Here is a 21,566-nt window from a genome sequence, read left to right on the forward strand (position 1 = left end):
TCGCCTGCGCGCTGCGCCAGCACGGCGCCCAGCCCGCGCGCGCTGGCGTCCACCGTGAGCACGAGCTGCTGCGCGCCGTCGTAGTGCGCCAGTACTTGCGTGCTGCGTAGTAACTGTTTTACCCCAGCAATAATGTCTACCTTTTCTTAGTAGCTCGTACAACGGAACGAGATGCGATGATAAATTCGGTACGAATTTCGCATAGAAATTTACCATACCCAAGAATGACTTTAACTCAGTAATATTCGTGGGTGGTGGCATTTCTAAGATCGGTTTAATTTTGTCGCGGTCGACCCTCACGCCGTGTTCGTTCACTATGAAGCCGAGGTACTTTACTTGTTTTGACAAAAATTCGCATTTAGATTTTTTAATTTTTAGCCCGTTGCTTTGTAATATTTCGAATACTCGTTCTATTGTTTTTAAATGCTCACTCAAGTTTTTACTTTTGATTAATATATCGTCGTAGAATACTATGACATCCTGAAGCCCTTCAAATAAACTAACCATTAGTTTCTGAAATATTCCGGGACTCGAAGCCAACCCGTACACTAAACGGTTATATTTAAATAGACCCCAGCGTATTTATGACCGTGTATGCCCTAGAATTCGTATCTAAAACCAATTGGTTGTATGCCTGAGGTAAATCTAATTTTGTGAAAAATACGTTACCCGATAGGTTACTAAACAAGTCGTCTATCTTTGGAACTGGATATCTATCGACCGACAACACACGATTCAGGGTTACCTTGTAGTCCGCGCATATGCGTATACCGCCGTTCGCCTTACTGGCGATGACGAGCGGCGTGGCCCAATCGGAGCGCTCCACCGGCTCGATGACGCCGGCCGCCAGCATGGCGTCGAGCTCGGCGTCGACGCGCGCAGCGCGTACGGCACGGGCCGCGCTCGGCAGTACACCGGCGCTGCGCCCTCGCGCACGCTCAGCTGCACCGGCGTCCCCGTGTACCGCCCCAGTGTGCCGTCGAACAGTAACTTATGCCTGGAAATTATTTCATGCAATCGTTTATTTAAGTCACTATGAACTGATTCTAATTTCAAAATATTCACACGAGGGATATCAATGCTAAGTTCTGACAGCCATTGTCGACCTAATAACGTAGTAGTGCCACTATTAATTACATACAGGTCTAACGTCTTGGTGATGTTCTTATATTGCACTTTTACATTTAAATACCCTAAGGGCCGTATTTCCGAACCATCATAGAACTTTAATTTTAATTGACAAGGACTTTCCTTTAATTGACTGAAATATTTACAATATGTAATCTCATTTATGCATGACAATGCAGACCCTGTGTCAATTTCCATATTTAAAGCTATATTCTCAACTATCATAGTCGTACACACCGGTTTACACTTAGCTAAAGACATCTGGTATATAGGCTCTTCATCTTCTGAGTCGGAGTGACGTGGCGTCCCGCACTGAAAGTGGTCCGCGCCGTCGCTGGCGCTGGCGGTGCTCTCCGCCGGCTGCTGCCAGTGCGCGGCGGCGCGCGGGCCGCGGCCGCGTCCCCGGCCACCCCGCTTCGCTCGCCTGCCGCGGCCGGTCACGTTCGCAAACCGTGATGGGTCAGCTGACCGCGTCCCTGATGCATTTTCGAATCGTCTTGGCTGGTACTCCGCAACACTTTTTGTCGGACACATTCTTCTGAGGTGGCCCGTTCTCTTACAATTGCTACATTCGTAATTTTTATATTTACAGTTGTTCGTCCTATGCCAGTCTTCACCACAGGTCATACATTTGAATGAACCGGTAACTGTATGAATGTCGATAGAAGTATTCTCCCTCTGCTCGACCGCTCCGGCGTCTCTTTCCGCCGCTTCGAGTGTAATAGCTAGCTTCACCGCCTTGCTATAAGTGATATTATCGTCCTCCGCGAACAACCGCTGTCGTGTAACCTCACTTTTGATGCCGCATACCAATTGGTCACGCAAGTTTTCTTCGAGAGATGCGCCAAACTCACACGACTTTGACATTTTACATAACAATGATAATCAGAAGACGAAGTGTTATCCTTCGAAGCAATCGGCGACTGTATTGGATTAATCGGCTAGAATTACGCTTCAAGCATTACTCGATGCAACGATTGCATCGAAAATTTGGAATAACTTATCACCGCCGTTACATAAAGTTTCTTTATACGCTGTTAAATAACATATGAACAAAAAAATGTTGACCGAGCAGAAAGAGACACTCCTGGACTAGCCTTGTTTAGTGGCAATAGATAATTAAATAAGATATCCAATTTTTTGCTGTGATAGATTGGTTTAGAATTGGGGTGCACATAATATACTATATACATGGATAGGTGAATTCATTCAGAAGATGATTAGAAACGCAGTTAGAGCGGAGTAAAATGTACAATGATGTTTAAATGGAGATTATTCATTAAATTGAACTGAAAGGAATTAATTATTCAGATTTAGCTTTACTTTATAATGTTACCAAGTACTAAGTTTGCGAAACAAGCGCTATTACAAATGTGTTTGCAAAGATCAGGGGCAGGCTGAAAACCAGTGCTGAACGTCTTCTGCCGCTCAGTCAATGCTGAGACTGTCCCCCACACACAAATCATTTAATGTTTATATTAATTTATTTTTGCATTTATAAGTAATTTTTTAAGTTTAGTTTTGTTGTGTAATTAATGTGTGTGGAAATAAATAGGTTTAAATGATCTCATACACTGAAAAAAAGGACTGTCCCAATGAAAAGGATCCTTGAGAATTTAACCCTAATATCGTAGTGGGGATGGTGCTTCCAACCAATGATCCGATTAGATACGATTTGTCCAAGATCGTGTCGACTGGCGTGTATGAATTTAGATTGTCTTCAATACACGCCCCTATTAATTCCATGGATCCATATGGCATTTTACATATTGTACATCGACTTGATTTCAAGAAGTGGGCTGCGAGATGAAGTTAACACAAGGAAATATCAGAGGCAAGGAAAAAATATTCAGGACACGTTTAAGGATAAGCTCAATCTTTTGATAGACATAGTGAAACAAGGTGCAGGAACAACTAATGACGCGTCGCAGCACGAAAGGTCTTTGAGTATCACGACGAAACAGGAGCGATTACTGGATTGGATGAAGATCTAATGTGTATGTAGGTTTGCTGTGATTCTGCAAGCAAAAACATCTGCGGAACAAACTTATGTCACTAAATGTAAACCATAGCCATAATGCCTACGAAACAGCAGAGAAGTACGTGGAGTTACGATTGATTGTCGTCATCGACCTTCCTTAAGTTACTGTTACATGGAGCTGAAATAATCACCAACAATGCAACAATGCTAATTGGGATTAGAAGAAGCCTCAGAAATAGGTAATAAAAACTTTAGGTTTGGGGAATACCTTTCGCGGAAATAGAGCAAGGAAATTTCTAACGAGGATATTCACAATATGGTTGTACTTTCTTCCAACCCTCTCATTAGTTCAAGAAGATCAAATGTAATGGCCAAGAAAAGGCAGACATTCTTCCCCGAAACTCTAGATTTAATACAATTTCCACACAATCAATTAGAGATTTTGGGTGTATCCAGTCTACATCCTGATTCCGAATTGGAATCAAAAGAAAGAGTTGCAGAAAATTAACTTAAATAAGTCATGATGTTCCTAATGAGGTATTTAAAGTAAATTTTTATTGTGGGTGCTAATAATAGTTGCAGTAAATAACTTTATTTATTGTGATTCACTGTTTTAATTATAAGTTGCTATGAATATCTGCGGGATGAACTCTACAGGAATGCGAGCAAATAATTTCCTTAACTAATACTCAGGAAATATTTCTACATCAAAATTAGGGACATTCGTTTAATATCTCCCATACTCTTAGGGACCATTCTATTTTTTGTTATTAATATAAGTGGGCTTTACTTATGTAAAGTATTTAAGACGTGTATTTAAGACAATTATTTTCAAGTTTGTGGTATCTTTATTACGTATAATAACAATACCTTTTAACCTACTTTTGTTTTATTTTCATTTTTAATCAAAATTCCAGTCGTAATTTTTTTTAATAAACTGGAATTTAAAAATGTTATTATAAAAATTGACTTTTTTAAGTGAGCCATATTTACCGTTATACAAAATACGTCGAAAAATCATAATGAGTATTATAGTTTATTTGCGAGGATGTTACTGTTTTCCTTGTTGTTCTAGTGATAAATTTATTTTTCACACTAGTTTTTCTTAGGTGACTATCTCGGGTACTATATTTGAACATAGTAGTTTTTGTCAATTAGCCGTAGTTATTTAAAACAAAAATTCCTATGTCTATGAAAGCCGATTTTCAGCCACTGTTAGGATGTCACGGGCGCGCAACACACGGCTAGCATAACCCTAAGACGCAGTGACTCATTGCATGCCCCTCAAGCACACATCTTTTGTGTATCTATCATTGATGGTATAAATCAGATTTTGTTAGACATCAAAATACTTTTACTAAATCAATCATTAAAAGGAACTACGAGAAAGTATGTATAATGTTAATAACTCAATTTTATTGACCACCTTAAAACGGTAAACAATATTACTGTTTTTTAATGTTCATTGTGTTTTCGTGAAGTTCTGTGCGAAGATGAGAATTCAAAAATATCCTGTAAAAAAATTATACGAAAAGATACCTACAATAGTAACTGCCTCCGTGGCCGAACGGTTACCATGCCGGACTGCCACGCAGAGGTCCCAGGTTCGATTCCCGGGCCGGGAGAAGTATTTGTATGGCCTACAATTATTTCTCTCGTGAGTTTGGGTGTAATTTGTGGTTGTCTATATGTGTGTCCATGGCACCCGCGACACAGGGTTTCCTTAGTGCGGGGCTGTGTTGAGTGTGTGCGTTATTTATTATAAAAAAAAAAATAGTCAAACTCCAAAATTCGGCGAAACACTAATTCTTTTTTAAAGATTCCCACGAACAATGTTACAAAGTTGTTTGTTATAAACATATATTTAATATTTGTTATGAACAATGTAGAAATACATGTAATTTTCGTGTGAGATTGTTGATTTTATTTTCCGTAGAATAAACATTCAAGTGCCAAATAATTATAAAATTAACTGGAAAATAAATCTGAAAAAAATGAGGTGTATTTTTAGCGGGAGAATCCAAAAATGTAAAAAAATACCGTAAAAGCTTTTACACGTTTATTCGGTGTATGTCGGAGTTACCACGAAACATGCATTAAAAAAAATGCAGTTGAATTGAGAACCTCCTCCTTTTTTACAAATTCAGATTCACTACAAAGCTACGCATAATATTTTGATCGGTAAACTTTTTACAATGTTAAAATCCCGATTTGGCCCATCACTAATAGCACACTCGACGAGTAATGCGAGTAAGTTGCGACGTTGCAGGAATGGGGGAATGAAGAACAGAGCGAAGAGCATGAGCACGAGCGCGACGGCGGCGGCGTGGCGGCGCTGTACTTCAGCCCGAGCGCAATGCGCTTCGGCGTTTCGGCGCTCGGCGCTGCGCATTCCGCCACCGTCACCATACACAACACCGCCAACTCCACCCTGCACCTCGCCTCCGTCTCCGGCAGCACCTCCGACTTCTATGCATCTTTCTTTGATACGAAGGTACAATTGTCACGAACAAATGAGTACGGTCGCTTAGCAACGTTATAGTAAGAACCATTTTTTCTGACGAATTCTTTTGCAGTTTAATTTCCAAGGATTCGTTATAGTGGCGACCAAGAAAAGATACAACCTTCAATCGTAGCAAACGAAGTATGGAAATTAAACTGCAAAAGAAAACTTCAGAAAAAAATGGTTCTTATTATAACGTTGCTATGCGACCGTACTCAATTGTTCATGACAGTCTCTACGAAGAAGGAACCGGACGGTTCGACAAAACATACGTTATAAATGATAGATCATTACAAAAAAATAAATACGTGACGGGGCCAAAATGGGGTAGGGTGAACACACTGACTGACCTTGAGTGGTTCCCTCGATAGATGTGTCGGTCGCTGGTGTTTACGCGTATGCCCAGGTGTTAAGGGGTTGTCGCGCCGCCCACTCAAATGAGATGCTAAGATGATTTTCCGTATTGCCGTTGGACAACTGCTACGGTGACATCGCGTCAATAGCGACCGTTCGCTAGCGCGGCGTAGTTGCAACAGGGCCCGTCAAAACGGGGAATATCCCACCCTCAAATCAGTGCGTTTTTTAGGATAGGAATAGAGAGGAGGTGAGTAGATCGTTTGTGCATTTGCGAAGATGCCTATGTATCAAATCTGACATACCGCCTCCCAAAGAGTTGCTAAGCTCTTTAGTAGATTCTAGTGTATAAATTAGTTAAAGTAGCCTAAGTCTAATTGAGTTAAGAGTTATATGCATGCTGTACCGTAAGATTAAATACAAACTAAACTGTATCTAAGTATAAATTTTAAAGATGATTTTAAAGTTGATTTTCAAGTTATTTTTGTTGCCTTGTGTCGCATTTAGGTAATGGACACACCTTAGTGATCGATCTGGTGCAGAACCCGTTACTGGTTTTCATCTCGACTACGCGTACCACACCGTCAGAGCCGGTATGGAGAGCGGACATTCGACCTTTACGCCATCTAAGGGGTGAGGTGTTCTCTTCTTTGATCAAAACTAGATAGCCCAATTGAAGATTGGGGGTATGTTTGCACCACTTAGAGCGCTGCTGTAAGTTGTCAAGATATTCGCTCTGTGTTGTGAAGATGGCAATCCAGAACTGTTGTGAAATTTGTTGTACAAGCTTCCAACGCCTCAACGGTGAGATGTGTTTGTCATCGATGGTGTCCTCGGGCAGGCTAACTAGCGGCTGACCAATAAGGAAATGACCGGGTGTAAGCGTGTCAAGATTAGATGTGTCGTCTGTCAATGGACATAACGGCCTAGAGTTAAGAACTGCCTCAACCCTAGCGAATACTGTGCACAGTTCTTTGAAAGTGAGCACCTGCTCTCCTACCGTTCGAAGCAGCAATTGCTTAGCTGACTTTACCGTCGACTCCCACAGCCCACCCATATGTGGAGCGTAAGAAGGGTTCATATGCCAACTGACACCGAATTTAGTTAATTTATCTATAACTTGTTGTCTGTCAAGGTAGTTAGCGGCCCCTTGGAAATTTTTACCACAGTCAGAGTAAACGTCTGACGGCATTCCCCTCTTCGCAACAAACCTGTGAAAAGAAGCCAGAAATGCTTCGGTTGTTAAATCGGAAGTCACTTCGAGGTGTACCGCCTTTACAGCGAGGATAACGTAGACACAAAGGTACGCTTTGAGTGTCTTTACCTTCCGCATAGTGGAAGTCTTTATTATAAAGGAACTCGCAAAATCGACACACACGAGTGAATGGATGACTTAGTTGCACGCAGGTGCACTTAAGGTTCATCCTTAAGTGCTCCTGCGGACCTAACGCCGGCTGGCCGCGCGTTGTGGTGAAAACGCAGGAGCCATACAACTAAACGTTGCAACGGTGGTAAAGAACTGTAGCTTGTGATGAGTGAGTGCATGAAGGAAACCTCGGCGGCAGCTACCATTGAAGAGATAGCGTCGTGTTTGACACCAGGCAATGCTTCCGTTTCGACGCATGGGGTTGTGGGCCAGGTGGATGGGTTAGCCCTTAACCAAAAGGGAGACCATCACAACCGATGACCCACAAGGCTCTCGACAGTAATGCCCCTGTTTGCGCAATCCGCGTGGAGTGCGCAAGCACGATAGTAGAGTCGCACCACGCAGTGGCACCACTTAAGTTGGTTTTGCCTTGTAAAAGGCCCATATAGTGACCAATCAGTCGAGCAAGGAGCACGGCCCCGCAGAGCTCGAGACGTGGAATGGTCAGCTTTTGACGTAAAGGAGCTACTCTTGACCGGCCACGAAGCAGATGAACGCTGACTTCGCCGGAAGAGTGCTGAACTCGAAGGTATATAACGGCGGCGTAACCGTTTTCAGACGCATCGCAGAATCCCATAATCTTGCATGTGTATGCGTTTGTGCTGAGTATAAATCTGGGTATTTGTGGTAGTTTAAGGAGTTTGAAAGTCTCTGCGAATGAATTCCAGAGCTTAATGATCTCGTCTGGCAGTTGATAGTCTCAGGAAACATCTAGATTGCAAACTCGATGCATTCAGACCTTAGCCAAAAAAGGTAACGGGCGCTAAGTAACCACACGGGTTGTAGATACGAGCAATGTTGGAAAGAATTTCGCGTTTGGTACATGCAGAGTTCCACTCTACTCCCAGTATCTTAAAAATGTTATCTCCTGACTCTTCGAAACGGAGAGGTTTCTCTAAATTATCGGCTGGATAAGTTTCTAAAACTTCAGTGCTGTTACTGGCCCATTTACGCAACTGGAAACCACCTAGAGCTAATACAACAACCAGCTGTTGTTGAATTATCTTGGCAGATGGAACATCGTCGGCATCTGTGATGACGTCATCGACAAAGATATCGCGTTGAAGCGCTTCGGCAGCAGCAGGATACTGTTCCGCGTTGAGCGAAGCTAGTTCGTGTATAACGCGCATAGCTAGATAAGCCGCGGAGCTAATACCGATAATGCTTGAATATGCTTGTGTGTGTGTTTACAAGTTTCCTTAAGTTAGCATTAAGTTGATTTTGATTTATGTGTATATTTAATATAGCTTCTAAGTGTTTGTCTGCAATTGATCTTTTATTTTGATATCTCTCTGTTAATAAATCAAAAGCAACAGAATAATTACCGTCTGAAAGTTCCAAATGTCTAATTAAATTTAAAGGTTCCTTATCTAATGTTGACAATAGATAATGCATCTTTTGTACACTGGGTAGCTCACGGTTATCATGCACTAAACTATGGGTAGCTCACGGTTATCATGCACTAAACTATTGAACATTGCTATGTAGTTAGGCCATTCTGTGTAAACACCAGAAAACTTACGTAATGTTATTTTGGGTAAAACAAAGTGTGTAGGTTTTTGTTTAGGTTTTTGTACCTGTGTTTGTGTTTCATTTAATGTTTGTGGCGGTGTATTGAGTTGAGAAATCAAATCACCTAATATTTGAATGGAATAGTACTTATCGTAAAAACTGGTGTATTGTTTGTCTAATTCTATCTTGAAGTTTTCATCAGAAGACTTTGACAATAAAAAGATAGATAGATAGATAGATAGATAAAATGTTTATTCACCACCATGACAAATACAAACACAGACACATGATACATACATTAACTTAGACGTAACACAGTAATATATTCTAATAGTATCTCTCTTTATTTATTTATTTATTCAGGATATTCCACATAGCAATACACTATACATTAAATTTGAACATATTCGCTTAAAACTAAGTGCTTCTATAGTTAAGGAACATCACAGCATGCATACAAAAAATAAATTGTTGTTTTTTGAAACTATCGAGCATATAGTTAATCCTTCTACCTATGATATGATATACAGTAATTGATTTAAAGTTACAAATAAAATTAAATTTCAAAATTAAAATTAGAATAAAAAATATAAATTCAAAAATATAAATACAAATTTACAATAAAAAAATTAATTGAAACATCATTTATGTATTTAAAATATCACACAACCTTCTCTTGTAATTGTTTAACCCAAGACCAATGTCCAAATCATGTAATTTGGAAAGCGAGTTATACGTCCTGCAGAGCCTCGGTAAAAGAGCGAAATGACCGAGGTTCGTTTTTGAACCTACTACGGCAAAAAAGTTATAAGCGCTTTTTCTGGGTAACCTGCAAGGCGTATTGAATTGTAGCATATTCAATAACTCAGGGCAGTCTAATGAACCGTTAACAATTTTGTGCAGGAAGATTAAATCAAGTCTCTTTCTACGGTTGATCAGAGAAGTCAACTTGTAATGCTCGAGTCTATGTGAGTACCCCGGAAGTCTCTCCGCTTCTAAATCGCCAAATGCCAAGTGATATAAAAAGCGCTTTTGAACACTTTCCAAACGTTTAATGTACACCTCGTAATGTGGGGTCCAAATGACACTGTTGAATTCCAGTCCAGGCAATACTAAAGCTTGAAAAAGTTTTATTTTCGATGAAGACTTCTTGAACTCCTTAGCACTGCGCAGTACGAAACCCATCATCCTAAAACCCTTATTTACAATTTTTTTGATATGTGAGTCAAACCGCAAATTACTATCTACTAAAACCCCCAAGTCCCGAATCTCGTCCACCGTCTCTTAAATCTTGTCCACCCATATTGTATTTATGTAAGTTATCGAACTTGTTGCGTGAAAAGCGTATGTGATGACATTTAGCAACATTTAATATCATTTTATTGGATGTACACCAATTACACAAATTATTGATATCTTCTTGTAGTAGTTCCAAATCCCTGGTACACTTAATTGGTTTTAACATTTTTAAGTCATCAGCGAAAAGATATACACTCGAGTTTTTAAAACAATTAATCACGTCATTAATAAATATGTTGAAAAATAGGGGACCCAAGTGAGATCCTTGGGGAACTCCGGACAGAGGTACAAGAGAATTTGAACTAAAACCGTTTACTACTTACTACCTTAGAAGGCCGATGAGATAAGTACGACTTAACCCATTTAAGCAATGACCCATCAATGCCTGAAAGCGACAATTTGTTTAAAAGGATTTGATGATCTACTTTGTCGAACGCTTTACTGAATTCAGTGTATATGGCGTCCACCGGGATTCGCTCGTCTACTAATTTAGATACACTTGATATGAACAACGCTAAGTTTGTAGAAGTTGATCTAGATTTAACGAAACCGTGCTGATGCGTAGTAATAAAATGCTTCAGGTGCCAGACTAGATGCTTAGTGACTAATTTGTCCAGAACCTTACCAAATATCGCAAGAACGGAGACCGGTCGATAATTTGAAACAATATGACGGGCTCCTGATTTATATAATGGGATTATTAAGGCCTCTTTCCATAGGTCAGGAAATACTCCGTCATCAAGCGAAGACTCTTGGAAGTCATGGCAATGAAAAGGCGCTGACTCGGCATAAATAAATAATATAAATAATAAAATAACGCACACACTCAACATAGCCCCGCACTAGGGAAACCCTGTGTCGCGGGTGCCATGGACACACACATAGACAACCACAAATTACACCCAAACTCACGAGAGAAATAAATGTAAGCCATACAAACATTTCTCCCGGCCCGGGAATCGAACCTGGGACCTCTGCGTGGCAGTCCGGCATGGTAACCGTTCGGCCACGGAGGCAGTTAATGACACGGCTGCCCGCGACGCTGGTATTCTGCCAGGAGCCTATAGGGACAGGGATGCCACTCGTAAAAACCCAAACCAAAACCAATTTAATTCAAATTCAAATTCTAACCAATTTAATTCAATTTAACTCAATTCAATCCAATTTCATTCAATTTATTTATTTGTTTATTATTTAAAACTTATTATTTATAAAAGGAGTACGCTTCTTCGAAATTGCCGCGGTTACCGTCTATATCACGATAACTGATGCTAACAAACCGGGATCTTTATCAGATTGAGCACTCAATTGATTTGCAAGACGATGATAACGAATCCATGACTTTGTCGTTTGCATTCAATTTTATTGTGTACAATGCATGCTTTGAAGTGTCATCCGAAACTGTGTTTAACTTTGCTGGATGCCATAATATGATTTCACTGTTTAAAAGATTAATTTAAATAAGTTTTCATGAAAATGAGGTTATGATGTGAACTCGTTTACAAAAAAATGTCACTTGTCTTGTCATAGAGTACTGGAATGAACGAAATGTCCAAAATCGCAGACAAAAAGAAATTCTATGTTGAATTATTGAACGGAATGAATTGACGAAGATTGTCAATTAAACCAAAGATTAATGTTACCAGAGACAATGTCAAAAAAATGAACGTTTTAACTTGCGTAAAATATGAAAATGAGAATTATCTACCGCCAAATGTAGGAAAATAATTTGAGAACGAAAATGTTTGATAAAAATGTAGATTTGCACAAATGATTACGTAAATGGATTTTGATTAGAGATAATGCGGATAACATGGATGAGACAGGACTCATAGGATCAAGCTATTTGGCTCAAAGAACCACGCTATTCAGCTCAAAGAACCAGGCTTTTCGGCTCAAAGAACCACGCTATTCGGCTCAAAGAACCATGCTGTTCGGCTCAAAGAACCACGCTATTCGGCTCAAAGGACCATGCTATTCGGCTCAAAGGACCATGCTATGACGGGGCCAAAATGGGGTTGGGTGAACGCACTGACTGACCTTGAGTTGTTCCCTCGATAGATGTGTCGGTCGCTGGTGTTTATGCGTATGCCCAGGTGTTAAGGGGTTGTCGCGCCGCCCACTCTGGTCTCTTAACGATAGATGAGATGCTAAGATGATTTTCCGTAAAGATGATTTTCCGTATTGCCGTTGGACAACTGCTACGATGATATCGCGTCAAAAGCGACCGTTCGCTAGCGCGGCGTACTTGCAACAGGGCCAGTCATAACGGGGAATATCGTACCCTCAAATCAGTGCATTTTTTAGGACAGAAATAGAGAGGAGGTGAGTAGATCATTTGTGCATTTGCGAAGATGCCTACGTATCAAATCTGACAATACGCTATTTAAAAATGAACCTGTCAGGTGGCCGTGATACACGGCCAGAGCGAGTCATAGTCGTTGTCGGTAGTCGGCTCGGTGTTGAAGTCTCAGGTACATCGGGGTCAGGGGTCAACGTTGTTATAAGAGGAACAGGCAGGGATTCAGGTATGTGGTAGTGGGTCTCTAATGGGAAAAGACGTTGTAATGGCCGTACCTTCTCTCCGGAGGCGGTACGACGAACCTTTGCCACTCTGCAGTGACCATCCCATCCGCACCTGTATAAATCTCGGTTACGCGAGCACGAGGCCACAAAATACGCTTTTGATTTTCCTGCTCTACTAGAACAATGTCTCCTACTTGTACTTCTGTAGCACGATGTTGTTTCGCCTTAAGAATTAGGTAGGCGACATACTTGTTGCGACGGCGCCTGAGATCTTCACGAATTTTTTTGGCAATAACAATAACACATCCACGACACTACTTTCTGCTTGTGAATATGTATACAAACCATATTTGTGTTGCAAAAACGGGTGATTCATTCTGTGCCATTTAGGTTCTCGGATTTCTCTCAGAGAAAAGTTTAGGGAGACTGGTATCATGACTGTGGCAGTACAGTTACTCAAATATTTTGTATGCCCGTAAAAATATATAATTTCATCAAGAAAGAAGATATCCATAATATTAACCTCAGAACTAAGTCCAAATTCATGGTATGTACCACGATTTCGTTTAACCAAGGTAACCGATCATTTTATGGGGAACTGTATACGTTTTTACAATAAGATTCCGGAGAATATATTAGGATTATTATTTCCTTTCCGGGTTCGACTCCCGATTTGTGGCCAATTTAGGAAACGAACATTTCGAAGATGGTTCTGGTCTGGGTATTCTGGGTATTGCCCTCAGAGATATCGTTACTCTGGTACTCATAGTACGGATATTCCCTTGAGAAAAGAAATTTGGTGTGATTGGTATTTTTTTCCCTAAATACTTAACCTAAATACTTCTCTTTGGTATAGCTTCTAAGAAAAAAGAGTCTAACAGAGAGACGGTCGAGATACAACAACGCTATAAGTATCTCATTTCCATTACATCGGGAAGTGTTGAACATTACATTTTGAACAATTGTGAGATCTTGTACTCGTAATAGGGCCTCCGTATACTACCTACGTACGATGGCGTATGGACGCTTCGGGCTTCGCCCTCCGTTGGACCTCGGCATACGGCCTCGGCACTTATGACTCTGTTTTTAAAAATTAACATGGGTCTTTTAGAAGAAATTTTTATCTACCGCTAAAAAAGTTTGTATGGCAGCCATGTTCAAAAATGGCAAAAAGTAAATTTTGACCGCAAATTGTTATCAAACACCCATAGAGACTCCGACATGCCGATTTTCAGTCGAATTACAGCAAATTTTTATTTGCCGCCAAAATACGCTTGTATGTTAATTGACCTTATCTATCTATTGACTACGAAGCTGTTTTGACCCGCGCCCGTTGTTTTTGCGGGACAGCTGTTTTGTTTCAACACTCACGATACCGCAGGTTTGTGCACTCACGTAGCCGCCGCGGTTGCGGAACGGCCTGCAAACTTGGCGGGAGAGGATCGCAAGGCGCGCGGTTATTTACGATCGATTGAGATCGTCAGTTAAGTCTCAGACGTCGCCATGGACTCACATCATAAACAAGCTATCGCGTTATACTTACTTCATCGAAGAATTAAAAGAAGAAGACCTAAAAGATTCAGGGTGTATCCTCTGATTCCGGAAAGAATTCGTTATGGATTATTCGTTGTTTTTTGTTTTCTGGAAAAGAATAATATACTTTCGGAACACCAACATGGTTTCCGAGCAAACAGATCGACTGCGGATGCATTGAGCGTATGACTGAGTTGATCTCTAGTTGCTTGGACCAGGGTAGGGCCTGCCCGGACATCTTTCTAGACCGTGCCAAAGTATTTGATACAGTTTCCATTCCTATCCTCTTAAGGAAAATGGAGCATGTCGGAGTTAGGGGAACTGCTTTGAGCTGGTCAGGTGGCTGAGACCGCAGAGCAGGGTATGAGAGTTGTCGCCGATTGGCTTCAAGGCAACTTGCTGACTCTAAATGTATACAGAGACATGGAGGTCCTGAGTGTTTGCGGAGTGTTCGTATTGCGATTGGTGTTGAGGGAACACACACGTCTCAGAAGTTCTCCGAACTATACATCTATGCTTCGAAAACGTAAATTTAGAATCTTACTGCCCATAAGAAGAATTGCCTTTGCAAATATATTCATTTCTTTTCTTGGTCCTTTTGTTTACAATAGGGTTCGTGCCATAGTATTCTGAAAGGGGTGTTCAGTTTGGGAAGTGAAACAGAAAGTGCAGAAGTGGCTCAATACACTAACTATATTACGAGGATATTGAGGAAACGCTGAGAGTTCATATCTGAAACACACGCGCGCACATACTTACACGCACACACATGCACGCACGGACGCATGCACGCGCACGCACGCCCGAAGCCCGCCCAAAGCCCGCCCACACTTTAATTACTGTTTATACTCATCATAGCTTATTAGCATAGCATACTCGTAGCTTGTAAACCCCTGCATCCTTTAGGGATGCATCGAGCAAATTTGTTTTAATAATATCTAGTGACGGGACGAACAAGTCGTGCTCAGTGCTGTTTTCCCAATTCCCGCTTGCTCTTGAGGTGCTCTGACTAGTAGGCTCCAATCACGGAGACGAAGTCCTGCGACGAAGTGCAACGTTGGCGGCCCTGAATGAGCGACGTCGAAGTTGGCCCAAGTTTCGAACTCTCGCCCTAAGCGCCGTGAGAGCCTAGTGTCGGCCTGTCTACTGCTGCGTCAAATCGACCGTGACGCTGCCAAGTGAAATTATACATCGTATCAAGCATAAGGAGCTACGTTGTTTGACGTCAGTGCTACTATGGCTACGAGACTACGCGGGTCCTACGACTGCAATCAAGAGCTAAGATTGGCTTAAGGCTTAATACACTTTGAATCAAATCTGTGTGGATTCTGGAGCCATGTCGTCTTTCCATACATCTTTATCTAACACGTAGTCTTCAATTTTGTAATATGAGTTTTCGATCGATATTTTTAATGTAGTTTTTAACTCATCCTTATATCGTCGTATCGGAAATCGTTGTACCATGAGTTTGGACTTAGCTCTAAGGTTAATATTATGGTAATCTTCATTCTTATTGAAATTATGTATATTTTTACGGGCATATAAAATATTTAAGTAAATGTACTGTGATGCCACGGTCATGACACCAGTCTCCTTAAACTTTTCGCTGAGAGAAACCCGAGAGCCTAGACGGTACACAGAACGAATCGATCGTTTTTGCAATACAAATATGGTTTGAATATCTGCCGCTTTACCCCACATGAGAATCCCGTAGGACAAAAGTAAACTAGTCTAGCAGTACTAACATCGGTAAGCTCACGTATTCTGCGGACTGCGTATGCAGCGGAGCTTAATCTGCTGGCCAGAGACGATATATGTGGAAACCATTGAAGTTTACTGTAGCAGCCACAGACGTGCCAGAATGTCTAACCCTCTTCCGACATTCAGGCACGTCTTAGTGCTAGCAAAAGTAACAACCATGCCTTGTGAATGAGTATAAGACACACGTACCAAATTAGTATAAATAAGTAGCTCAAGCAAAATATACACATTAAATTACAGTCATTTACCAACACACGACTCGTCTATCATTCTCCACCAAACTACCATGGCGAAGTGGTGACCACCAACACCTTTCACCTGCGCCATGGTAAATTTACTATCTAAGGTCACTCCCAAGAAGACTGCTTTATTAACAAGGTCTAACTTTTCTCCGTTTATTTCTATGCTTGGACTAGTCGATTTTACGTTAGGTAATTCAAATTTAGAATGCACAACGTTTTTTAAAGAGCTATACGAAAAATTACTTACTTTAAAGAAAAAGCGTGTGAAAACTAAACCTGCGCCCACAGCAGTTCATGTGTCGGTTACTTGCAATGGTAGTGGTAGGACACCTGCTGAATTAGGTAGGTTGAAGTACGACGGGAAGTCTTAGGTGCGCTCGCTCATACAGAGAGTTAACGAATTTAGTGAAGCTCGTAACATTTCGGACACCAAGCTTCTGTCATTGGTTCCGTAGTGTTAAGGGTAGTGTAACTTCTTGGGACGAACTTGCCATCCTTCTGAGATCTGAGAGAAGATTTTGACAAATCGGATTACCATTACCGCTTGTTAGCTGAGATTCGTGCTAAAACACAGGGCGAAGCGGAAAACATTACAATCTATTTATCGATTTTGTCTGGTATGTTTGGACGGTTGTCTAAGCCTTTGCTTGAGAAGGATGCGCTCGAAATTATTCTGCATATCAGACCTTGCTATGTAAGCACTTTAGCTTCTGCTACTGAAATTAAATCAATTAATCAATTGCGCCTATTAGTAATCCAGTAATTTTGAAAACGTCCAGTTTCGTTTGTAGCAGTTCCGCGAGCCTTCAGCTGCTTCTTCTGGTGAATTATTCGCACCAGAATTCGTATACAAACCGGAAATTAGATTCCATTTTAGGAAGCCTAATTTTACTTCAGATAACAGTAATCATAGTAACACACATACTACTACTAAACGCCAATATCATAATGAAGATTATCTGCATATTTGCAAAATCCATCATATTCTTTTTCTTTATATGCGTCGTCAAATAGCCGATTGCACATATATTTTAAAAATAACTCAGAATACAATTGATTGTCCTAAACTATTGTACAAACTTAACTTTTTGACTCCCGGGCGTAATTTTAGGGTTAACAAAGTATTTGACATACCTGTAGTCTCAGCCAATTACAGGAATAATTAGTTTCTGCTGCGAGCTTGCAACAATATCAATAACCTGGCCAATAGAGTAGATGTTGAAGCCTTTAACACGAGTTACCACAGCGAGAGGGTTACTCAGCGGCAGGGTTACTCAGGGTTACAGGTCGGCACTGTTTGCAGAGACAGTGCACGCGCGACCTTGGCCTAGCGAAGACACGTACATTGTTTGTACTTCCGCTCGCCCGAACACTGCGCCGGCGGCGAACGCGCCACTCGCCTGCAAAATGGATATTTATTCTAACGTCGAATTGATTGAGATGGTGCGACTTTACGCAATAAGTGGTGATAGTGTGAGGTGAGCTATTAATATGTTCCCAAATTGGAGTTTACGCGGAGGAGGTGAACAGTGTCGAAGTTGTTGCATGAGAGGATTATCTCAGCATTGTATACTGTGAGACAAAATGTGTTTGTGTTCAATTTAAAACAAAATTTACTACGACGTGCTAGACTATGCTTTGTGGGAAACGGTGGACATTTTGAACACTTGCTCCGTACCACGTAACTCTAAATAAACAGTAAATAAGTAAAAAATCAATCATTGTAAATAATTTGATTTCACATTTTTAACTAGGCCAAAAACCTCAATTCTTATTAAATGATAACTTAATTATTTTTTTTAGTACGTAAAACATTCCGATGATAGTTCATAAGTACAAAGTAATTAACATAAGCTAAAACGTAATCATTTCGATAACAGCTTTTTCATCATAACATAAATGAGTAAGTGAGACAGAGATGTGAAATCATTGTTATTGTTGCTGTCTCACTTGGCGCTCTGCACTATTATTCTATTATATTCCCAATGCACTCGAAATCAAGCGTAAAGGGAATCGGTTTATTCCTATGTACACTCCAAAACAAATTTGTTGATTAATTTTTTAGTTATATTATAGCATGTAGTTATAGTTTACCATGAATAAATAAAAATATTAATTGAAAAGGTCATCACTCACTGTGAGGTCCGAGCGTGTCGTCGTCGAACCGAACGTTGTGCTCGTGCTAAGTGTCGAATGCAAGTACCGGTTTCGCAGTCCGTGCCGCCGGAGGGAAACGCGACGTTCCGCGTGGTGTACGTGGGCCGGCGCGAGGGCTACGTGGGCGCGCACCTGTACCTGCACACGTCGCGCGGCTTGCACCGCTACCCCGTGAGCGCGACGGGCGCGCCCAGCGGCTGGGGGCTGTGGCCGCTCGTGGGGCTGCGCGTGCCGCACAACGCCACGCTGAAGGCGCACCTGCAGCTCACCAACCCCACGGCCGAGTGGGTGCAGGTGCGGGAGGTGTACTCGTCGGCCGGCTGGCTGCGGCTGGGGCTGCCCGGGGGCGAGCCCCGGGCGCCGCAGGCCGCCTGGCTGCTGCCGCCGCACGGCACGCGCGAGGTCGTGCGTATGCTCATCACGCTGCCCGAGCACGCGTACGCCTCGCCGCCCGAGCCGGCGGCCGACGCGCCGCTCGCCAGCCCGCTCACCGGCTACGTCAGGTGGGTGCGGGCCGCGGGCGCGGGGGACCGCGGCGGGCGCGGCTCACGGACGGCGCGGCGTCTTGCAGGATCAAAGTAAACGTGACGGAGGACGAGTGGGGCGGCGGGGCGCTGCTGCTGGCGGTGGAGGCGCGCACCGCGGCGGCCGGCCACTACGTCGCGCCGTTGCAGCTGCGCCTGTCGTCGCGCGGCACCGATGACCCTCCGGACTCGGTAAGCGTCGCTGGGCGGCTGCCGGCGCGGTGCGCGGCGAGGCGTCTGACGCTATCGGCCTGTTGGCAGTGGGAGATCTCGGTGGGCAACAGCGGCGGGGCCGGCGCGCGCGCCGACGGCGGCGTGTGGGCGGCGCGCTGCTCGCCGCAGGCCGCGCCGCTGCCCGACCCCTTCGCCGACGCGCCCGACCGGCCCGCCGCGCCGCACGCCGCCAACGGTACGCCTTCCGCGGCCCCCGCCGGCCTCGGCCCCCCCGCCCGATCTAACGCACCGCTGTCGGTGGCAGGCGCGAAGCCGGAGGGCGCGCGACTCGCGATCACGCGGCCCCTCATCGAGCCCTACCAGGAGCTGACGCCCACGGCGCGCTTCACGCTCGACTGTGAGTAGCCCCGTCGCAGCGGGAGCGTCGCTCGGAGCCCGTAACGAGTGGGTCGCGCTGTCGCAGACGGCAAGCTGGGCGAGGCGCTGGGCCGGGCGCCCGGCGGCGCGGCGGCGGGCGGCTGGTGCGGCGGCTGGCTGCGCCTGGGCGGCGCCGCGCTGCAGTACTCCGTGCGGCTGCTGCCCGGCACCGCGCGCCTCAGCCCCGCCGACATCCGGTAGGCCGCCGCGCCCGCCCCGCCCCCGCCGCCCCCTCCCGCGGCCGCTGACCGTCCGCTCTGTGCAGCGTGGTGACGGCGTCGCGCGAGCAGGCGCTGCAGGAGCGCGAGGTGTGGCTCACCAACGAGTTCGCGCTGCCGCTGCGCGTGTCGCCGCTCGTCGTGCCGCCCGCCGTCGCCGAGCACTTCGTCGTGAGCCCTCGCCTCCGCCCGTCCCGCCGCTCGCTTCTCGGCCGGCAGTACAGGGGTGACCGTTCTTGCCCGTAGGTGAGCGACTTGTGGGAGGGCGTGGTGCCCGCGGGCCGCGGCCGCGCCGTGGCCCGGCTGCGCCTGCGCCGTTTGGACGAGCAGCTGTCGCTCGACGCCGCGCTCACGCTGCAGACCAACGTCACACGATACGCGCTGCCGATCGCCGTCTACTCCGGCTACCTTGAAGTGGTCTGTACATTTCTTGGGTGTAACTCGCACTGACACGCGCTGTCGGCTTCGGAACGACCTCGGCGCGAGTAAGACTGTTTATTAAAATTGAATATTCGATCGCGAACTTCAAGGATACCGTGATTCTACCAGGAGATAAGTTCGAGTTTACTTTTCTTACACGGCACGGACCGATAACTCGAGAAGACTGCTACCCTCCAAACTGCTCGTAACTCTGAAAAAGGTCAAAATTGCGTCTTCATATCCAGATGGCGTTGATCAGTATGACGTCCGTGGATATCGATTAATCCTTCCTTAATACGAAATGTAAGAAGTCAGTTTCCTTTTAAATAGAAAACCACCGTGAAACTCAGATGTATTAACAAAAATAACGGATAACTCACGTATTTAATTCGAATTTTTGCTCGACATGTTTCGAACCTTAGAATAATAACGCATAGAATGATAGTTTCATATCAAACGAACTGTCACAAGTGAGGCAAAAACCAAATTCATGTAGGCGTAAGCAACTTGTATCTACGCTCGTCGGCACGCACACAAATATACAAATAATGATGCCATGGAATAACATTTCCCTCAAAAGTGGGGAAATCGTATCTTGCTTAACTCATCATTAAGTTAAAGGTGCCTACAGATTTGCCCAACATTGTCGATCAGGTGCCTACAAATGTGCTCGATTTTGTCGATCGTTACTGTCGATCGACAATGTCGATCAGGTGCCTACAGATATGCTCGGTTCTGTCGATCTACAATGTCAAGTGACAAGAATTTTCAAAAATTTATTTTCTGGTAATCCTTATGGAAATGACATTTATATCTGAATACACGATGACGGACACGACTTTTCAAATAAATGCAATATGGGAATAATTTTCGAGGTATTCGAGGTGCTCATTGCGAATATGGCACTCATTTCTAAATCCAAGATGGCGGGCACGATTTTTCGAATAATGGCAAGTTGGGTATCGTTTTCAAGGTATTTGGGGGTGCTCATTACAAATATAGCATTTATTTCTAAATCCAAGATGGCGGACACGAGTTTTCAAATAAATGCAATATGGGTATAGTTTTCGAGGTATTTCGGGGTGCTCATTACAAACATGTCACTCATTTCTAAATCCAAGATGGCGGGCATGATTTTTCAAAAAAATGCTATATGGGTATCATTTTCGATATTGCACATATTGCATTTTTTTTCGTAAATTGTGTCCGCCATCTTGGATTTAGACATAAGTACTATATTCTTAAATAAAAAGCAATATTACACTAGAAATCGTCACATTGGTTAAACTCTATCGCTCATTCGTAAGGCAGATTCCCCCGAGAAGTATGAGCAAGAAAGTCTAGGGGTTGCTCTTTGTAAACAACATTTGTACGCATTTAACTTGCAGAAA

The 21,566-nt window shown here is 43.4% G+C and overlaps 1 protein-coding gene across 1 annotated transcript in view; it reads left to right on the plus strand.

The window, feature by feature from the left end:
• LOC113236309 overlaps window positions 1-20,266 on the plus strand; it is a 34,774-nt gene extending 14,508 nt beyond the window's left edge. The window contains exons 3-8 of the mRNA XM_026472320.1: window positions 5,379-5,603; window positions 18,480-18,925; window positions 18,994-19,517; window positions 19,584-19,734; window positions 19,803-19,926; window positions 20,002-20,266. Of these exons, the coding sequence (XP_026328105.1) occupies window positions 5,379-5,603; window positions 18,480-18,925; window positions 18,994-19,517; window positions 19,584-19,734; window positions 19,803-19,926; window positions 20,002-20,205 (1,674 nt within the window). The 3' untranslated portion in view covers window positions 20,206-20,266. The remainder of the gene's footprint in view (window positions 1-5,378; window positions 5,604-18,479; window positions 18,926-18,993; window positions 19,518-19,583; window positions 19,735-19,802; window positions 19,927-20,001) is intronic.
• Window positions 20,267-21,566: the final 1,300 nt, after the last annotated feature.

This window comes from Hyposmocoma kahamanoa, unplaced genomic scaffold (genome assembly GCF_003589595.1).
Source record: "Hyposmocoma kahamanoa isolate Upper Pololo Valley unplaced genomic scaffold, ASM358959v1 91, whole genome shotgun sequence".
NCBI lineage: Eukaryota > Metazoa > Arthropoda > Insecta > Lepidoptera > Cosmopterigidae > Hyposmocoma > Hyposmocoma kahamanoa.